Here is a 19,155-nt window from a genome sequence, read left to right on the forward strand (position 1 = left end):
TAATTTGCACATGTCTTTTACCTCCATTCTCTGCCTCTCTGATGTCTGATTAAACTGACCAACCTTCTGGGAATTTTTTTTTTCCTGGTATATGTTATGGACTGTTTTTATTTGCTGTGCTTTACCAATATTAGCTCAACAACAGACTTGAAATAAATCCATCATCACCCATGCTTTGTTTTGCCTAATCTATACCTAAAATATTTAGTTTAACAATTGCTTGCTGACCAAAATAGATTGACATCATAATAATAAAAAAAATATTCTTAATGATGTTGCATGAGGGCTTCAAAAATACATTTATGAACTTAAACAGATAGCACAGGGGTGTCAAACTTGGGTCGTAACATAATGTATTGTGACTCCCCCCCCCTGCTAAACAGGGTGTGGGTGTGGCTAGCTTGTGATACATCTGGCCTGCAGACTGTGAGTTTGACACCCCTGAAATATCAGAACTCTAATTATGAGCATAACCTCAACATTGATAAAGCCAAGATCTTACTTTAACCATATAACAATATCCTCTGTAGCTGCTGCGTGTCCCAACAAACATTAAATCAAATTAATCTAATGCAATATTTCACCACTCTATGCCCCATGCAGTAAATGATTTTAAATGAATAAAAACTACTAGATATGGAAGCAAACTAGCATAAGATTAGTAAGAACACTTTTAAACAAATCCTATGAAAGCAACTATCGTTGCCTCTTCTTCACAGCAGCCTCTACAGCAAACTGTTATTGCAAAAAGAATGGCATGAGCACAAGGGCATAGAGATTGTAGAAAAAATGCTTTTAAAGGGTTCCGACGATCCCAGATGACTTGCCTGATCGCCAGAACCTTTTAAAAGCATTTTTTAAACAACCCCTTCGGCCGAAGAGGTTGTAGAAAAAATGCTTTTAAAGTGTTCTGACAATTCCTGCTGAGTCACACAATCATCAAAGGTTTTTTTTTTACTTTTAAAAGCATTTTTTCAGCCGAAGAAAGAATGCTTTTAAAAGTAAAACAAAAAACCTCTGATGATTGCGCGGTTCAGCTGGGCATGGGGGTGGTGGTAGCAGGGATTTTTGCTACCGGTTCTCCGAACCACCCGCCGCCATCGCTACCTGATTGGGCAATCCGGTCCGAACTGGGAGCATTTCACCCCTGCGACGCATCCCTTAGCAATGGAAGTTCCAATCCCAACCAAGGTTGTAAGTTGAGGATTATTTGTATTTAAACTTGGACTGTAAAACATTTGCATTGGTGGGGATTCCTGCTGTAAAAGCATTTATGCCTGTACTGATCTCATCTAACGTTCTTAGGCTATTCTCCTATGTGTAAATTAATCCATCAACAGCTCTCTAGTTCAGCCTTTTCCAACTGGAGTCTTCTAGATGAATTAGACAACGCATCCTATCGGTCCACCCAACGGACAGGGGATGATGGTTGTTGGATCCAGTTTTGTTGGACGATGTTGTTTGAAAAAGAATGCAAGATGAAATCCAATTCTTATCCCATACAATACGGACGTTCTGCTGCCATTCCTACTAGGTAGGATTAAAACGTATTATACAAAGCACAATTCAGTTTTATCATTTCAAATATAATTTTATTCCAAAAAATATATTTCCAAGCTTTCTTTAAATTCATTTTTACAAACAAAAGCACTGATCAAAAAATGTCATCGGAAATGTGTGGTGGTTTATTGCTTTTCTAGAAATTGTTGCTAGGATTCTGTATAATTCATAAGCCTTTCTGAGCCAGGTCATACAGCTGCACAAAATATACCTTCTGTTCCTATTTCTAGAAGACCCACTCAGGTCAATTAGTGTTGCAAGGCAGCTTAAGCTATATGACCCAACTGTTCAGAGTTGATGAAATATTATTGGCTCTATTTGTACTGTAGGTATCAATGATTCTGCATTATACAGGTAGTCCTCGACTTATGACCTCAACTGAGCCCAACGTTGAAATGGTATAGGGTTTCCTGCCTGGGCAGGGGGCTGGACTAGAAGACCTCCGAAGTCCCTTCCAGCTCTATTCTATTCTATTTCCATTGCTAAGCGAGACAGTTGATAAGTGAATTTTGCCCCATTTTATGACCTTTCTTGCCACAGTTATTAAGTGAATCACTGCAACTGTTAAGTTAGTAACACCGATTGTGTTACCGTGGGTAACTTACAGCTCAGGCTGTAAGATAGCCTGTTATTAAACACAGCTGCTTGCAATTACTGCAGGCTCGAGTCCCACCAGGCCCAAGGTTGACTCAGCCTTCCATCCTTTATAAGGTAGGTAAAATGAGGACCCAGATTGTTGGGGGGGGGCAATAAGTTGACTTTGTATATAAATATACAAATAGAATGAGACTATTGCCTTACACAATGTAAGCCGCCCTGAGTCTTCGGAGAAGGGCGGGATATAAATGTAAACAAAAATTAAAAAAAAAATTGTTAAGGGAATCTGGCTTCCGCATTGACTTTGTCAGAAGGTTGCAAAAGGGAATCGCACTGCCACCATCATCAATATGAGCCAAGAATCTGAATTTTGATCACGTGACCACGGGGATGCTGTTAAATGGGGAAAAGTCACTTTTCCCCCCCCCAGTGCCATTGTAACTTCCAACGGTCACTAAATGAACTGCTGCAAGTCGAGGACCACTTGTATTAGGATATTAAACCCTTGATAGGGAAGCTATGTTTTGTGAGTTCACCCTGACACTGCTTGTGCTGGTTTTGGCCAAGTGTAGGTCACGATGAAGTCTGCTACCGAGCTGGGCAAGTAAGATACTGGAAGGTAGAAGAGTTTCGCATCCAAGCCACCACTGTAGCGAGCACGAGGGTAGCGGGAGGTCAGGGCGTGTTCTACACAATCAGTGACTAAGAAGAGGTTCTTGTTGCTGCTTTTCATCTGGTTTTGTAAGGACTTCAAAACTGTGCGAAGAAAAAAAAAAAAGACAGAGTAAAATTCCGCAATGACTTACTACACACCCGAACCTTTTGATAATTCAAGGAACCAACTGCTCCTTGAGAGCCAGCCTCTAACCAAGCATTCCCTGACCTGGTTCCATTTTTTTTTTCCTGTAATTGCTCAAGAAAAGAGTTCCGGCTGAACAGATGGGGACAATGCTGGGTTGTAAAAGACCTCGATAAATCACCATTTCACATGTTGTGATAGAACGTGCACTTGGAAGAGTATTTGGGGGAGAAGGTTTGGCAACACTATTTTGGTCACTATCTTTAAAGCGCTCCATGGCATAGGGCCGGGTTACTTACGGGACCGCCTACTGCCACCGATTGCCTCCCACCGACCCGTACGCTCTCACAGAGAGGGACTCCTTAGGGTGCCGTCCGCCAGGCAGTGCCGACTGGCGACACCCAGAGGAAGGGCTTTCTCTGTGGGGGCTCCCACCCTCTGGAACGAGCTTCCCCCAGGGCTGCGCCAACTTCCCGACCTCCGAACCTTCCGCCGCGAGCTTAAGACACATCTATTTATTTGCGCAGGGCTAGTCTAGGTTTTTAATTTTAAATTTAGTTTTAATGGGGTTTTATACTATTTTAGTGATATTTTAATTTCGGCCTAATTAATAAGTTTTTTAATTGTTGTTTTTATTTGTATTATTCTTATGTTTTTATTTGGCTGTACACCGCCCTGAGTCCTTCGGGAGATAGGGCGGTATAAAAATTCGAATAAATAAATAAATAAATAAATAAACACAGAGCTTTCCTGGAGACAGGCCAGATTAAGAGACTGCATCTTGAGCTGGATGTGGGGAGTGGGGAGAAGGTGGCCAGGGTAGCCATCCGTACAATCTCACAATACAATATTCCCTCTGATGGCGAAATGGAGGCCGGGGGTGACACATGTGTCAATTCGGAGACCGTGTCTCGGCTGAAGGCCTCTGACAATGAAACGGAGGTTGGAGGTGGCGTGCACAAGCGGCTGCAAAAGAAGTGGGCCAGCAAGGCAGGTATTGGGGTGTGCGAGGCCTGGTAAGTAGAGCAGCTCCACCCACACATCCCCACCCTAGCTTAATTTTTACCCGTGCGCCTCGCCTCACCCTGTGCACCCTGGAATGGGTGGGGTCTTAACCAGGGCTTATTTTGTTGTTAGGGCTTATATTGGGTGCATGTGTAAAAATCAAGCTAGGACTTACTTTCGGGGTAGGTTGTACTTTCGGGGAAACACGGTAATCGATTGTAACAGTGGTCCCCAACCTTTCCAGTTTGGTAGCCTGGTGGGTAGGGGATGGTTCTGTGTGAGCGACAGACGCGTGCCCAGTTCCATTTGTACAAATGGAGCTTCGCGCACGAGGGCCCGCTGCTTGCACACTTGGGCAAGTGGAGCTTGCGCGCGTGCACAATTGCCCTCCACTCATGCAGCCTGATTCTGAACGGGCCACAGTGGCCCACCTGGGGTGGTGGTGGTTCTCTGCTCATCCAAGTGGAGCTGCATGTATGCATGCACTCGCCTGCTGCTCACATGGCTCACTTCTGAATGGGCTCCAGGCCGGGGGTTGGGGACCTCTGAGTTAGAAGTTTATAGCTTTAAATTGGCAAGATTCTGTCCATTAGGTGTAAGCAAATAAAGGATGGAATTCAGATTTTGCCGTCATCGCTGGGCTTGAACCTGACATATGTCAATGCTTACAATTAGCAGTGTGAAATCAAGTTTCACATTACTATCTTGTTTTCTCATTTAAAACAGATAATGATCTTCTTAACTAGTTTTATGGAATAGATATTTTTCAAGTCTTCCATGGTTTTTGAACTGCTGTGGGTTCTGCATTTTTGGTATACCCACTCACAACCAAATATGCAATCTACACTCACACCAACCCACCCACAACCATATATGCAATCTACAGCCCAATTGCCCAAATTCCAACTCACACTTATCAAAGTATAGCTGCCCATAGACTTCTTTAGTTTCAGAAAGTACTTTGTTCCATGAAGTCTGGAAGCTCTCTAATGTAGATTGGAGAATGCCTGTACTGAAAGCACCAGGCTCAACAATGCTGACCTTTATTCCAAATGGAGAAATTTCACGCCTAAATAGAATAAAAAGGAAGAACAAGGAGATGCAGAAGAATATACAGATCTGCAAAAATCTGTTTTGAATGTTAAATCCCAAGTATAGACTTTTTGCATATGAGGAAATAGCCAAAGACTCATTACAGAACATAGAATAAATCTGCAGCACAATTATCTTTTCTTGCTCAACTTCTGTATTTTTTTTCAGTAAGGGAAAAGCACTTTCAAGCAAATTGGTAAAATTTGAGGAAACTGCTTAATTTAAGACAAACATTTCTATGGCTTTTTTCTTTTTCTCTTTAGTTAAAATATTATGTCATGTTGGTATCAGCTTTGTGTCCATATGTTTAAACACACATTTGTTTGACAGAGTAAGGTATCTATTTACTTAGTTATTTCAGTCTACTTTCTAAGGCTATAAAGGATTTTTTGTTTCTGGCAGATCTATATGAGGATAAAAAAAAAAAAAGAGTCCAAAAGTAACTTTTCCCAGCCTGGACATCAAATGCATGTCCTTTAAAAAAAAAAAAAAAAGGAACAATTAAGGAATGGCATCCAGCTTTATAGCAACACCAATCTCTTTGCAGTTTCTGCTTTTATTCACTGATGCTTCTTAGAATGATCATGTCAAAAGTACAGTCAGCATTTTTCATATTGAAAAAAATCTGGAAAAGTTCCTTTGGTCGTATCTGTTGCTTTTGAAAAAATGGTTAGGTATACCTCTCCAGTGCCTCTGTGGACTTGTTCCTTAGAGGAATGGTGAATGCTAGCAGAGTCTTCCTTATGACTACTGTTCATCCCAATAGTAATTCTTATTAAAGTGAAGCCCCCCTCCCCAACTCCTCCAAGAGGTAGGAAGTAGTGGTGGGTTTCAAATTTTTTTACTACCGGTTCTGGGGGTGTGGCTTAGTGGGCGTGGCATGGCTTGGTGGGTGTAGCAGGGGAAAGATACTGTAAAATATCCATTCCCACCCCACTCCCACAGGACAGAAGCAGCATCCTTATCAATTTTTCCTGAATAAAAGTAGTTGTAGAGGCATTAAGGCTGTTCTTTTCAGAAAAAGAGCCATTTTGGTCTTGTGATTAAGGTACTGGCTTAAGTGCGTTCTAGTCCTGTCTTAGACATGAAAAACTATCTGGGTGGCTTAGGGCCAGTCAGTCTTTCTCAGTCTATCCCACCTCACAGGGTTGTTATTGTGGAGAAAATAGAAGGAGGGAGGAATGTTAGGAATGATTACTGCCTTGAGTTGTTTATAAACAATAAAGGTGGGAGAAAAATCAAATCAATAAATAAACAAACAAACAAACAAATAATATGAAACCAACATTTCATGGGGAAGCAGAAAGATTAACCTTACCATTCTGTCTTTTAATTTAACTGATTAAACAGGCTATAAATAATAGGTAAAAGTAAAGGTTTCCCTTGTTCAGTCATAGAATCTAGGGGACAGTGCCTATCTGTTTCTTAGCTGAGGGAGCCAGCACTGTCAGCATATTTTAATATTAAATGTCTTGTCATATCAGGGAATGTTTTTTTCATATTCAGAACCTCTCCAAAGCTGGTTGAGGAAATGAAAAATAAGGCTTCTATCAAAAAGCATTTGCAGGATGCTCTGTTAGTGTTTCTGTTGGCAACCATTGTCAAGGGATGAAATGCTTTTATTGATTAACGTAACAATATTTGTAACTTTCCCCAATTGTTAGATGTTGGGCAAGATACCACAAGCATAACATAAATAAGAATGCAATGAAAAATGACATCAATGCAATAGAGTAATACAGGTAATCCTTGACTTACAACAGTACAATGGCACTGAAAAAAGTGATTTATGACCATTTTCCACACTTAAGATCATTGTAGCATCCCCATGATCACATGATCAAAATTCAAATGCTTGCAACTGGCTTGTATTTATGACGGTTGCAATGTCCCGGGGGGCACGTGATCCTTTTTTACGACCTTCTGACAAGCAAAGTCAATGGGGAAGCCAGATTCACTTAACAACCATGTTACTAATTTAACAACTGCAGTGATTCACTTAATAAATGTGGCAAGAAATAACGTAAAATGGGCCAAAATTCACTTAACAAATTTCTCACTTAACAACATAAATTTGGGGCTCAATTGTGATCGTACTACTTTATTATTTCTTTATTCCCCAGATTTAGCCAACATTTTAACATCTGTACAACACTGTTTTTATGAAATCTTTGACGTTTATTCATGATGGAATTCAAAACACATTAACGACATATTTACTGTCCAGTCCTATAGATTTCAATAGGTAAATGTTAACTTAAATCTCTTCAGTACATTCACATAGGATCCAAGCATATATGATTACTTGGTCGCACTCCTGTTTTAAAATGTGGTTGGATATTTCATATGATTTTCTGGTGTTACTGTTAGAGAGTACACAGTTCTATCTGCTGTGAGCATACACAGTCTACACCAGATGTGATCTGCATTTTGTCAAATAGGAATGGAACATAGAGAATACTGACTGCCATCTGCTGGTGCAAAAAGCAACAGTACTATATCATTAGTATCATTATATCAGTATCATCAGTATCATTATACCTCAGAAATCTCTTCAAAAAGGAAGTAGCAAATAAAATAATTTATTTTAGTCTCCTTCCTTCCTTCCTTCCTTCCTTCCTTCCTTCCTTCCTTCCTTCCTTCCTTCCTTCCTTCCTTCCTTCCTTCCCCTATTCCTCTATTTATTTGTAAATTGTTCTTATTTACAATTGTAAACTGCTCAGAGAGGGCTGTAAAGTCCTGTGAAGCGGTATATAAGTCTAAGTGCTATTGCTATTGCTTGGATATTACCCGCCTACCGAAAGATTGTTCCTCCAGCACTACTTTTATCTCAAGCAAAGTAAGTACATGTTTAGATCTTTGGGAAAATCCTTAACAGACATAAACATATTTTACAGAAATCATTGTAGCTCAGCCTTTTTGGAATCTGTGCATCTACTTCTTTCAAATGGAGCTGAAAAGAGATCCATGCACTTCAACTAATCAAAAGAGAAAGTTAAAGCTTACCTCAAAACGTCTGAGAAGGCTTCCACACCATACTTGGATGGGCAATACCCTCCTCCAAAGCATGCTAATCTTCCCATCACACTGCTTATATTGACCACTCTCCCTCTGGCTCTCCTCACCAGGGGCAACATCTGCAACGTCACATCAATCAGCCCAAGCAAGTTGACATCCAGCACTTTGGCAAAGTCCTCCTTCGTCAGCCACTCATTGATAGCTGTGGGTATAGCTTTACCTGCGTTGTTTACCAAGCCCCAGAGCCCTAAGGAGGAAGAATACATGGTCATGATGTCCCTGTCATTCTAGATCAGGAGTAGTCAACCTTTTTATACCTACCGCCCACTTTTGTATCTCTGTTAGTAGTAAAATTTTCTAACCGCCCACCGGTTTAACAGTAATGAGCCGTGTATCGTCGTCTGCGTATGCCTCTCACGCATCGTGGATTGGGTTTGGGGGGGGGCACCGGCTACCAGCTCTGCTTGTCTGTTACAGCTGGGTAGTGTGGGGAGAGATGCGCGAGCTATTCTGGGACAAGGCTCTTTTGTTTGCGGTCGCACTATAGCGCCATTTAGTTTCACTTACGTAACCTGAACTAAACTTATGCGCAGGTGATACAAATGGTATATTTTCAGAAATTTAAATTGCCACGGGGAATTTTATGAAAACCTAATGAAAATGTTTTTAAATAATGCTATGAAATTTTTTTTAAAAGTCAATTAAATTAAAAAAAAGGAAAGTGCTTCAGTATCGGACAAAACCCCTACCGCCCACCATGAAAGCTGGAACACCCACTAGTGGACGGTAAAGACCAGGTTGATTACCACTGTTCTAGATCCCCACTTACGTTCAGAACTGAAGCATTACCACTACTTTAAGGGTTGCGTGAAATATATTCGTTGTCACAACCAAAATGGACCATTTTTCAAAAACAGAAAGGGATACGGAGAAAAGTAACAAAAAACAATCTAGGCCAGAGCTGTCAAACTCCCGGCCCGTGAGCCTGATGTGATACGCACCGGCCATGCCCATGCTTGGTTTAGAGAAGGGGAAAAAAATCCCAATATGTCACGTGATGCTGTCGTGATGATGTGAGTTTGACACCCCTGATCTAGGCTTTTTTTTGGGGGGGCAGTTGCTTGAAGGGAGGGAAGTGATGACACTTATGCCATAACAACATCAGAGGAATCGTGGTTATATGTTGCATCATTTATTTATACAAGTATCATGAAGCAGGCTTTATTGTGTAGATATCATTGTGTGTCTATCTGATGCAAGTGTGATGTCTTCTTTGGAGGACTCCTCCAATGCTACTTCAGAGGCTGGCTAAAGGGAGAATGAGATCATTCCTGGCACGTCAGGAATTATTGAGCCTGAAATGCCGGCAGAATAGGCTTTGGCTGGAAACAGCTTGCAGGCCAGTGAAGAAGAGGGGGAGGAGCTGCCGGCCCTAGTAGATCTCAAGGGCACGCAGGGCAGAGAAATGGAGGTCTGCCAAACTGCTGGGGAAAAGGCCCCACACCTCTTGATGGGCTGCACCGAGAACTATTTAGCAGGCAGAAGGAGGCGTTGCTGGAAGCAATGTGCGTGGGTCATGGCTGTGTGCTCGTTTGTGTTTCCTTAGACTCTGAGCAAACGTGGACTCTGAGTGAACGTGAATATACAGGTTTGCCTGGGGGCTTTTATGTTCGTTTATTGGACTCACTGTTTGAGCTGCTTGCAGTTTGCGTTATGGACTAATTGGCCATTGCCTGGGGAATTAATCTGGGATTGCTTGTGGCTGTCTTTGGTTGGGACAGTTATAAAGCCGGGTGAAGGGAACTGCTGGGGGAAGACAAAACCCTCCATAAACCCCACTGACCTGTGATTGTGAGTGAGTGGGGCAGCACAGTATGTGTTAACCCTCCACTGGCTAAAACACCTTTGGAGAATTATGGAGGATGAAAATATTGCACGGGTGAGAGAAATGACTTACTCCTGTCCTCCAAAACCGTTTAGATTAAGGTAGAATTTCCCAACAGCTGGAAAATTTTAAAGGAAAATTAAATAAGGGAAAAGTCCGTCTTCACGTTTTTTACTTTAGCTCCCCTTGTTTGTCATTTTAATTGTGACAATGCTGGATACTCATGGAAAATTCACTCGCTGCCAAAGACATAAAACACTTTATCCCAGCAGCTAATATTTGAAATTAAATGTAGGCAGTCCTTGATGTACGACCACAATTTCCATTGCTAAGCAAGGTGGTTGTTAAGCAAGTCATGCCTGATTTTATAATCTTTTATGCAGTCAAGTGAATCACGTGCTCATTGAGAGAATCCGGCTTCCTCCATTGTCTTTTGCTTGTTGGAAGCTCGTCACAAATGGCAATCATGTGACTCTGAGACACTGCAACTGTCATAAATAGACACCCAAATTTGAATCACGTTACTGTGGGGATGCGGCAATGGTCATAAGTGCAAGGACCAAGTTACTTTTTCAGTGCCATTGTATAACTGAACAATTGCTAAATAAACGGTTGTAGCAGGGGTGAAATCTAAAAATTTTCCCTACCGGTTCTGTGGGCATGGCTTAATTGGTGGGCGTGGCTTGGTGGTCAGGTGACTGAATGGGCATGGCCAATAATAATAAATAATAAAGTATACAAAACTTGGGAGCAAACCGGTCTACCTTCTTTAAAAATAGAGGCACCGGTCTACTAATTGCCTTTGTTTGGGAGGCACCGATCTACCTTCTTTAAAAATAGAGGCACTGGTCTACTAGCTGCCTACAGCGCTGATCAGCTGTAGTGTGGCCTATTGAAGCGCCATGGCAGTCATTTAAGGCCGTTTGCAGCTATATCACCACTGAGAGCTTCAGGGAGAGAGAAGAGGAACAATGAGATGTGGGCGGGGGTGGGGGCAGGGATTTTTGCTACCGGTTCTCTGAACTACCCGCCCCCATCGCTACCAGATTGCGCGATCCGGTCCAAACCGGGAGCATTTCACCCCTGGGCTGTAGGTTGAGGACTACCTGTACCCAAGTCCCTCGATCTACATACATACAGTAAGTATGGCCAGAGCACTAATATAAATAGAAGGAGTTGGTTACCTTTGTTCCCTACACATGTTTTCACCCATTCGGTTGCTGCTGCAACACTCTCAGTGCTGGTGACATCCAGCAAGGTGGTTTTCAACCGGTCCGATGTAAGTCTCTCCAGTTCCTGTGCTCCCTTCTCCGTGAGACAAGCGGCCAACACCCGCAGACCCCGAGAGTCCAACTGCCTGGCTAGCTGGTTCCCAAAGCCAGAATCACAGCCGGTAATGAAGACATATTTATCTGTCAGTTTCTCCACTGTCTGTCTCTCTCGGTACCATCGGCGAAGGAAGTAAAGTCCCACCAGGACAGCTAGGTAGAGCCACATAGCTGAAACCTACCAGGAAGAAGCAAACATTGTGAATGAATAGGGAGAGATGCCTCTTGCAAGCTTGGGAGGGCACAGAATTTCCCTTTGGAAATCATTGGCTAGTTGCTCTTGCTGGGGGGAAGATTAAAGTCCTTTTCCCATTGATGATCTAAACTTGCTTTTAGCGCCACTGTAACACTAAATGAATAGTTGTAAATTGAGGACTATCTGTATCCAAACCCCTTGATCTACATACACAAGTACGGCCATTAAGTCCTTAAGTCAGCCCAAACTTTTACCAACACAAAATTTACCACCTCCTTTGCTTTGCTATGCTATTTTCCATCTCCTGGATCAATTTATTTATTTATTTATTTATTTATTTATTTTATTCAATTTTTATACCGCCCTTCTCCCGAAGGACTCAAGGCGGTGTACAGCCATGTAAAAGTCACAATATAAACATTAAAAGAAATTAAAGCAAGCATATTATAAGGTGGCCGAATTTAAAACATTTAAAACATTAAAATATAAATAAACCCACTAAAATTTTAAGCCAGTCCCGCTTGAATAAATAGGTGCGTTTTCAGCTCACGGCGAAAGGTCCGAAGATCAGGCACTTGACGTAACCCAGGGGGAAGCTCGTTCCAGGCGTGAGCTCCCACAGAGAAGGCCCTACCTCTGGGGGCCGCCAGCCGACATTGTTTGGCGGACGGCACCCTGAGAAGGCCCTCTCTGTGAGAGCGTACGGGTCGGTGGGAGGCAAAAGGTAACAGCAGGCGGTCCCGTAAGTAGCGCCTAGCACCACGGAAAGGCTGAGTGGATTTTATACACGTTGAGACTGCCCTTGAATTGTGTCAGGATAAAGGGGAAAATACAACTTAACACAAGATAGCTCTGGATGGGCAACTTAAGACCTTCTCATTCATAGCTTGTAGACAGGGCTGGAGGCAACAACATGGCAAAAGGGAACAAAAAAAAAATGGTTTGTGTCAGAGTACATTTGCCCTGTGGCTTAGTGTCAGGGGAACAGGCAGAAAGTCAGGTGTTCCTGCCCTGCGTTCTCTGGAGCAAGGACTGGATTAAACTATCTTGAGGATTTGAATTTAGCAGAACGTGTTAGGTTTGTTAAACAAATACTGAGAAATAAACTAGCTGTGCATTGTTCTAAAAAAAAGTTCATAATACAATTGTCTTGGAAAGAGATTATGCAATTAGCTGTACTAAATGCTGAGGGGATTTAAGAGCACCAGCGTGCCTACCGTCCCTGTCCTAATGTTCCCTTTAATTGTATTCATTTTATGTATTCAGTTCATGCTTATACTTATATATATTATCTAATATGTACTCAACAAAATAAATAAATAAATAAAATTAAATAAATATTCATTATTTTTTAATTAAATCTAATATTTAATTCAAATATAATTTTTTTTAATTGAAAGAGTTTTAAAAAACAAAAACATTTTCCCCCTTTTTCCCCCCTCCCTCCCAAACCCCCCCCCCCGGCTTCCCGGGTCAATCACAAGGTATTGTTATACATAAACCAAACATAGAATAAAATTTTCCCTTCCAATCCAAATAACCACATCCAAAGCTTTTCATCTCCCAACCCCATTACATAAAATAACTTTCTAATTATTCGAAGGCAATCTGATATTTCTTAATCTGATATCTGTTTTGTAGATTATCAATCCATTTTTTCCATTCAATTAAATATCTTTCCTGCGTATTGTCTTTTAAAAACGCTGAGATTTTAGCCATCTCAGCCAAAATTCAAATATAATTTATTAAGAAATATGCAAGGATGTTAGCAGACATGGCAAAATTGACTAATTGATTAAAAGAAATGACACTTTCTAGCTTTGTTTCCATTCAAAACTACTCTTGGATTTTTTGATTGAAACTGAAAATAATAAGATTTTAACTTTGGGTTTTGGTGGTTAGGTATGTTGATGATGATAGAAGTAGTGTTTGTTGTAGTTCATTCTACCATAGATCAAAGGGACATTAATTTATAGTTTCTATGTATATAGAAGAAAGTCAGAAGTTCCTTTATTCTTAAAGCCTTTTTTATGTTATTGTTGCTTCAACTCCCTAATTTCCCCTTTCTTTGCTTTTTTTTGTATTGAATTTGAAGTTTTGAATTAAAAAAGAGAAATATACAAGGATTGAAAAATCCATCCAAACTTCATCTGGATGAGAGAGAAGCACAAGAGACAGAAAACGTTTGGACCAGACTTTGATCATTTGATTTGTTGGGAAGACAACTAATATTATGAGTACTGGTAATTTATCCCACATTTCTCTACTTACTGGACAATGTTTGAAGGATCAGAGACAGTCTTCCAAAGAAACTTCATTAGAGAATATGCTCATTTATCTTAGAAATTCAGCTAACCTGCTAGAAATGTCCATGGGGTTAATTTAATATTTCTCTCCTTTGATGCAAAAGCTCTTTTCCACTTTCTTCTTCACAATCACCACCATATTATTTTTTTGTTAATTTATATGCTGCCTATCCCTGAAGGTTCTAGGTTACTTAATAGTCAAGATAAGCATAAAATAAAAAGCAATCCCCTTCAAAAATAAACTCATAAACTACTCCATAATATAAATAAAATTGATATAAAAACAACAAATATACGAAGCAATGTGCCTGCTGAATTCTAACCTTCACTCACAACATACCTTCTCCCTGCACTAGATGGCACCCAGGTCTTAATGCCTCTCCTGAAATCCAGGAGGGAAGGGATACACTGAATCTCTCTATTTTATTTTTTATTTTATTTATTTATTTTTGTCACACAGTATATATAAGCATAAGCATGAAACAACTATACAGCACATAAGCCTATATATGAGTATGAGTATGTAATAACTATATTAATTGGATATAACAAAGGAAAACAATAGGACAGGAACGGTAGGCACGTTTGTGCTCTTATGCATCCCCCTTACAGACCTCTTAGGAATGGGGTGAGGTCAATAGTAGATAGTTTTTGGTTGAAGCTTTGGGGATTTTGGGAAGAGACCATAGAGTCAGGTACTTTATTCCAGGCATTAACAACTCTGTTACTGAAGTCATATTTTCTGCAATCAAGATTGGAGCGGTTAACATTAAGCTTAAATCTATTGTGTGCTCGTGTATTGTTGCAATTGAAGCTGAAGTAGTCTTTGACAGGAAGGACATTGTAATAGATGATTCTATGAGTTAAACTCAGGTCATGTTGAAGGCGGTGTAGTTCTAAATTTTCTAAACCCAGGATTTCAAGTCTGGTGGCATAAGGTATTTTGTTGTATTCGGAGGAGTGGAGTACTCTTCTTGTAAAATATTTCTGGACACATTCAATTGTATTGATGTCAGAAATGAGGTACGGGTTCCAAACAGTTGAGCTGTATTCAAGAATTGGTCTAGCAAATGTTTTATATGCTCTGGTTAGTAGTGTAGTGTTTTTGGAGAAGAAGCTAGAAGAAGCAGCTGCTCTCTCTCTCTCTCTCTCTCTCTCTCTCTCTGTGTGTGTGTGTGTGTGTGTGTGTGAATCCTAAGTGGTAATTGAAAATGCCTGCTCCTGACTATCTTGTACAGACACGACCTGGAAGGAGCCGATTCTTTCTGATGAAATGATAAAATAAAAACAGGGAAAGGTGGCTGTCTAAATATCTGGATAGCTACAATTGACTGCTTTAATTGAGGAAAGAACATAATTCAACATTGTTCCTATTTGGAAACAGCTTCTGGACTTTCTACTCAATATAGAAAAAAATGAACTCTGGATGTTGCTGATTAATAGGCTGTTAATATTTCTTAAGTAAAAAACTGAGGCTGTAATGTTATGTTGTACTTTGCTGCACTGAAAAAAATTGGGAGTCGATGCTTTTGAGGGATCCTCTCTGAACTAGCTTGTTTTCTTGCAGACGTTTTCATGACCCTAATTAGGTAACATCATCAGTGCTAGTGAGGAGTGCTGTTTGCTGTCAGTTTATATTCTGGTGGCTTGCTTATCTGTGTGGGTGGGGGCCGTCTTAAGAGATTCTTTGGTTGGGTTGTTTACTGATGGCTCTTTGGCAGATTCTTGACTGGGATATTGCTTACTTGACTGTCTGAACTTAACTGTTGTGTCTTGCCCGCTCTCACGGCAGCCGGGGCCTTCTTATCTGCTCCCGAACACGGAGGAATGTATGCCTCCTGGCCCCAGTCCTGGCTCCATGCCCAAGCAGGCTGCAGAGGAGGGAGCATCCCCCGGCCCCAGCCCTGGCTCCATGCCCAGGCAAACGGAGCAGCTAGACCCCTCCCCCTCCTCCACAGCATGTGTGCCTGAGGAAAGTTTATTTCCAACAGCTGCTGATTGGAGTGACTCTCGCATCAGAAGACTGGATAGGCGGAGGCAACAGAAGGAAGGGAGGGGCAGGCCTTAATGAGTGCTGAGTCATGGAGCCACACCCCATGGCCTATATAAAGGATCTGCTTTCTGGCAGTCTCTGAGTCAGGCAAAGTCGAACTTATCTTGCTGAAGTCACTTTCTGGTCTCCTGCCTGCTCTGAGGACTTTGCTAGGACTTTGGGCAGAGCTGCAGAGGCAAGCCTGATTCGGATTTCCCTGACCCGGCCGTCAGCGGAGGAGTGGGACACGACATTAACCTTGGAGATAATCTATGCTGATCTGGGTGCTGATTACTGGTGGAGAGGTGCTGGAGTCTTTCTTTTTTGGGGCTGGTTGATTGTCTCTTTTGCATACGATATAGATGTTGTTAATATCTATGTGTCTATTGATGGCTGATTTGTCAGAGGGCCAGGTTTCTAAAAATTCCCTGGCATTTTTGGACTTGGCCTAGTCCAAGACTATCACATTTTCCCAACTGAAACTATGCTTAGATCTGTCTATAGGTTGTGAAATGAAAGAATTTTCGTCCTGTCTTCTGACTGCTAATTGGTGTTCATGGATGCATTCTGCCAGTCTTCTGCCTGTTGGTCCTACATAATGGTTGTTGCAGTTCTTACACTGTATGTTGTACATACAATGGGTCTTTTGGTTTGCTTAGGATATTTTGAAGGCCTTTGATGCTTTTATACTTACAGCCTGCAGAGATTCTCAGACATCCAGGTCGTGGTTGTCCCAAAGGTTCTTTTCAGGAGGCAACTGGACTTTCTTGTTTTTCTTTTGAAATTTTTATATATTTGGTTCTCCACAAAAAAGATCTTTCTAGGTAGTTCTCTATTCATTCTATTCTATTCATTCATTCATTCATTCATTTCTCTATTCCGTTTGAAACCATCTTTTTAGGAAGGAAGAGAACTACTGTATAATTTAATGTCTCTTCCCTAGTTTTGGTCCAGGAGGACACCACGGTTGGTGGTATTGAAACCTCCCCCCCACACCGTCCTGAGATCTAGGAGGGTTGGCCTCCTCTCATTCTGGTCCCTCCAAAGTTTGTTCAGATGACAATGGCTGAGTGTTAAACAATCATTCAATAGCAGTGGGGAAGCCAGATTCATTTTACAACCATGTTACTAGCTTAACAATAGCAGTGATGCATTTAACAACCGTAGCAAGAAAGGTGGTAAAATGGGGCAAAATTCACTTAACAAATGTCTCACTTAGCAACATAAATTTTGATTGTACGTTGTGATTGTACATTCAGGACCACCTGTACTAGACTGTCCACATTCAGCAAATGTATAGTTTTGAACCACTTTCCCAATTCTCCTTCAAAGTCATTTCACCCCAATGTCGTTTCACCCCAATGTCATTCAGGCTGATGGTCTTTTCACCAGCAATATTTCCCTCCAAGGGGGATTTCCAGAAAAAAAGATGACACTAACATTTCACAGATTTTTTCACAGTGGTGTTTCTAAGAAAAACTATCCTGGATAGCTTTTCAGTTCATTGCCTTATACACTGTAAGCCGCCCTGAGTCTTCGGAGAAGGGCGGGATATAAATGTAAATAAATAAAATAAATAAATAAATAATGGAAAAATGTTTTTTTTAAAGTGTAAAAATTTAGTAAAAACTGTCCCTCTCTGCTCCTTCTAAAGCTGGCAGTATAGCTTTGAAAGAAGCAGCTTAGCAGAAAGGTGTGGATAATTTAAATTTGGTCCATGTCACTACAGGATGCAATCAGTGTTTACCGGTAGTCACTAAGCTGTTCCATCAAATTCTCAGTGAACTATTGTTTTGAATAAAAAACCAAAATCCAAGACTGCTGCTACAAGCACATTTCTTCAGCACTCATATTTTTCAGATAAATCCGTCTCTCAACTCTGTATTGTTTTTATACTTTTTTTGGCGGTATGTTGCCCAGTCACTTCTTGTATGATGTGTGAGCCTATACATTTGATACAAACCAACATATATACACACACACACACACACTCTCCTTAAGATTCACATTTTTTGGGGTGGGACATATTCAATGTATTAAAGGCAACTTTTCAAACTAGCCGATCCAAAGCCATTTACAATACTGCAGCAATACAGCCCCAACTAATACATATGTACATCGCGCAATAAATTCATCTCCTACACGATCTGTGGCTCTGCATCTGAAAATAAACGTCTCCCCAAAGCTTCTCAAACAGCTAGATCCGAATAAGTTTTCGGGAACACCGTGTACCTTCGTTAAAATAAGATTTTGGCGCGCGGTTTCTAAGAGACAAAAAGCTGACAATCCGTTCTTCTTTCGCCTGCCCTGTCCTTCTATTTAGCTTCCCCAGGTTTGCGTTCATTATCCACTTTCCTTTTACATTGCTAGATCGCAATATTTTACCACCTGATGGATTCTCCTTCCATCCCAGAGCTAGTTAGATAGGCTGGAGCGGCGGAGAAATCCCACAGATACGCGCCTATCCACACTTTTCCAACTTTCCGCCTCCATCCTCGCAAATAGAAATTCTCCGCCCGAGGCTTTTCTCCGTGTACGACGGGGTTGCATCTCCCCAAACAAACAACGGCCTGCTTGCTTTCTGGCGAGCTGGATTTGCTGGACCTCCCTGGCTAGGGTCCGTGTGACTCACCTGCAGTTGATTTTAAGTGCAGCTTTCGCAGCTTTAGATGGTCCTTGGAGGCAGCGACGGCTTTTCTTAGCTCGCCTCCCCACTTATACCACTCATTTCCCCCCCTTCCTCCCCAAGGTACACAAGGCGGGCAGTGACGCTGGAGCCATCGTATTGGCCGCCAGCAGCTCCTCCCTTTGCTTGAACTTCGTCTCAAGCAAATTGGAACCAAAGACTACTTCGGAGAAAGGGTCTCTTTTCGGAGGAAGAAGAAAAAAAGACATTCTCCACCTTCGTAGACTTTGTTTTTTTTTTTCCACTTCTTTCTCTTTTTTAATTGAAAAAGTTTTAAAACAACAATTAATTTTTTCCCCCTCCCCCACCTTCCCCCCTCCCTCCAAAACCCCCTCCCCCCCCCACTTCCCGGAGCAAACACAAGGTATAGTTCATTAAACAAACAGTCATACATTAAATTTTTAAAATCTAACACAATTATAATCCTTCTCTCCCACATAACCTGACTTCTTCCATTAAAATCAAAAACAAAATCCTTCATTCAAAGGCAATCCGAAATTTCTTAATCTGATATCTATTTTGAATATAATCAATCCAGTTCTTCCATTCATTTAAATATTTTTCTTGAGTACTGTCTTTCAAGAAGGCTGAAATTTTAGCCATCTCAGCCAAATTGGAAACTTTCAATATCCATTCTTCTATTGTGGGTAA

At 41.2% G+C, this 19,155-nt stretch overlaps 1 protein-coding gene across 2 annotated transcripts; it reads right to left on the reverse strand.

Moving 5' to 3' along the window:
- Nucleotides 1–1,564: 1,564 nt before the first annotated feature.
- LOC131192991 (17-beta-hydroxysteroid dehydrogenase type 6-like) lies at nucleotides 1,565–18,565 on the reverse strand. Of its 2 annotated transcripts, XM_058172672.1 has the most exons (5): nucleotides 18,451–18,565; nucleotides 11,141–11,462; nucleotides 8,060–8,318; nucleotides 4,873–5,030; nucleotides 1,566–2,913 (listed from the first exon to the last, which is right to left on the reverse strand). In XM_058172672.1, exons 2-5 carry the CDS (start codon nucleotides 11,451–11,453, stop codon nucleotides 2,690–2,692), a joined length of 954 nt encoding a protein of 317 aa, XP_058028655.1. In that variant the 5' UTR covers nucleotides 11,454–11,462; nucleotides 18,451–18,565; the 3' UTR covers nucleotides 1,566–2,689. The 2 variants fall into 2 exon arrangements, with proteins under 2 accessions (XP_058028656.1, XP_058028655.1); XM_058172673.1 differs by lacking the exon at nucleotides 18,451–18,565 and having other exon boundaries at nucleotides 1,565–2,913; nucleotides 11,141–11,458.
- Between the last annotated feature and the right edge of the window lie 590 nt (nucleotides 18,566–19,155).

Source organism: Ahaetulla prasina, chromosome 2, assembly GCF_028640845.1.
Source record: "Ahaetulla prasina isolate Xishuangbanna chromosome 2, ASM2864084v1, whole genome shotgun sequence".
In the NCBI taxonomy this organism is placed as follows: domain Eukaryota; kingdom Metazoa; phylum Chordata; class Lepidosauria; order Squamata; family Colubridae; genus Ahaetulla; species Ahaetulla prasina.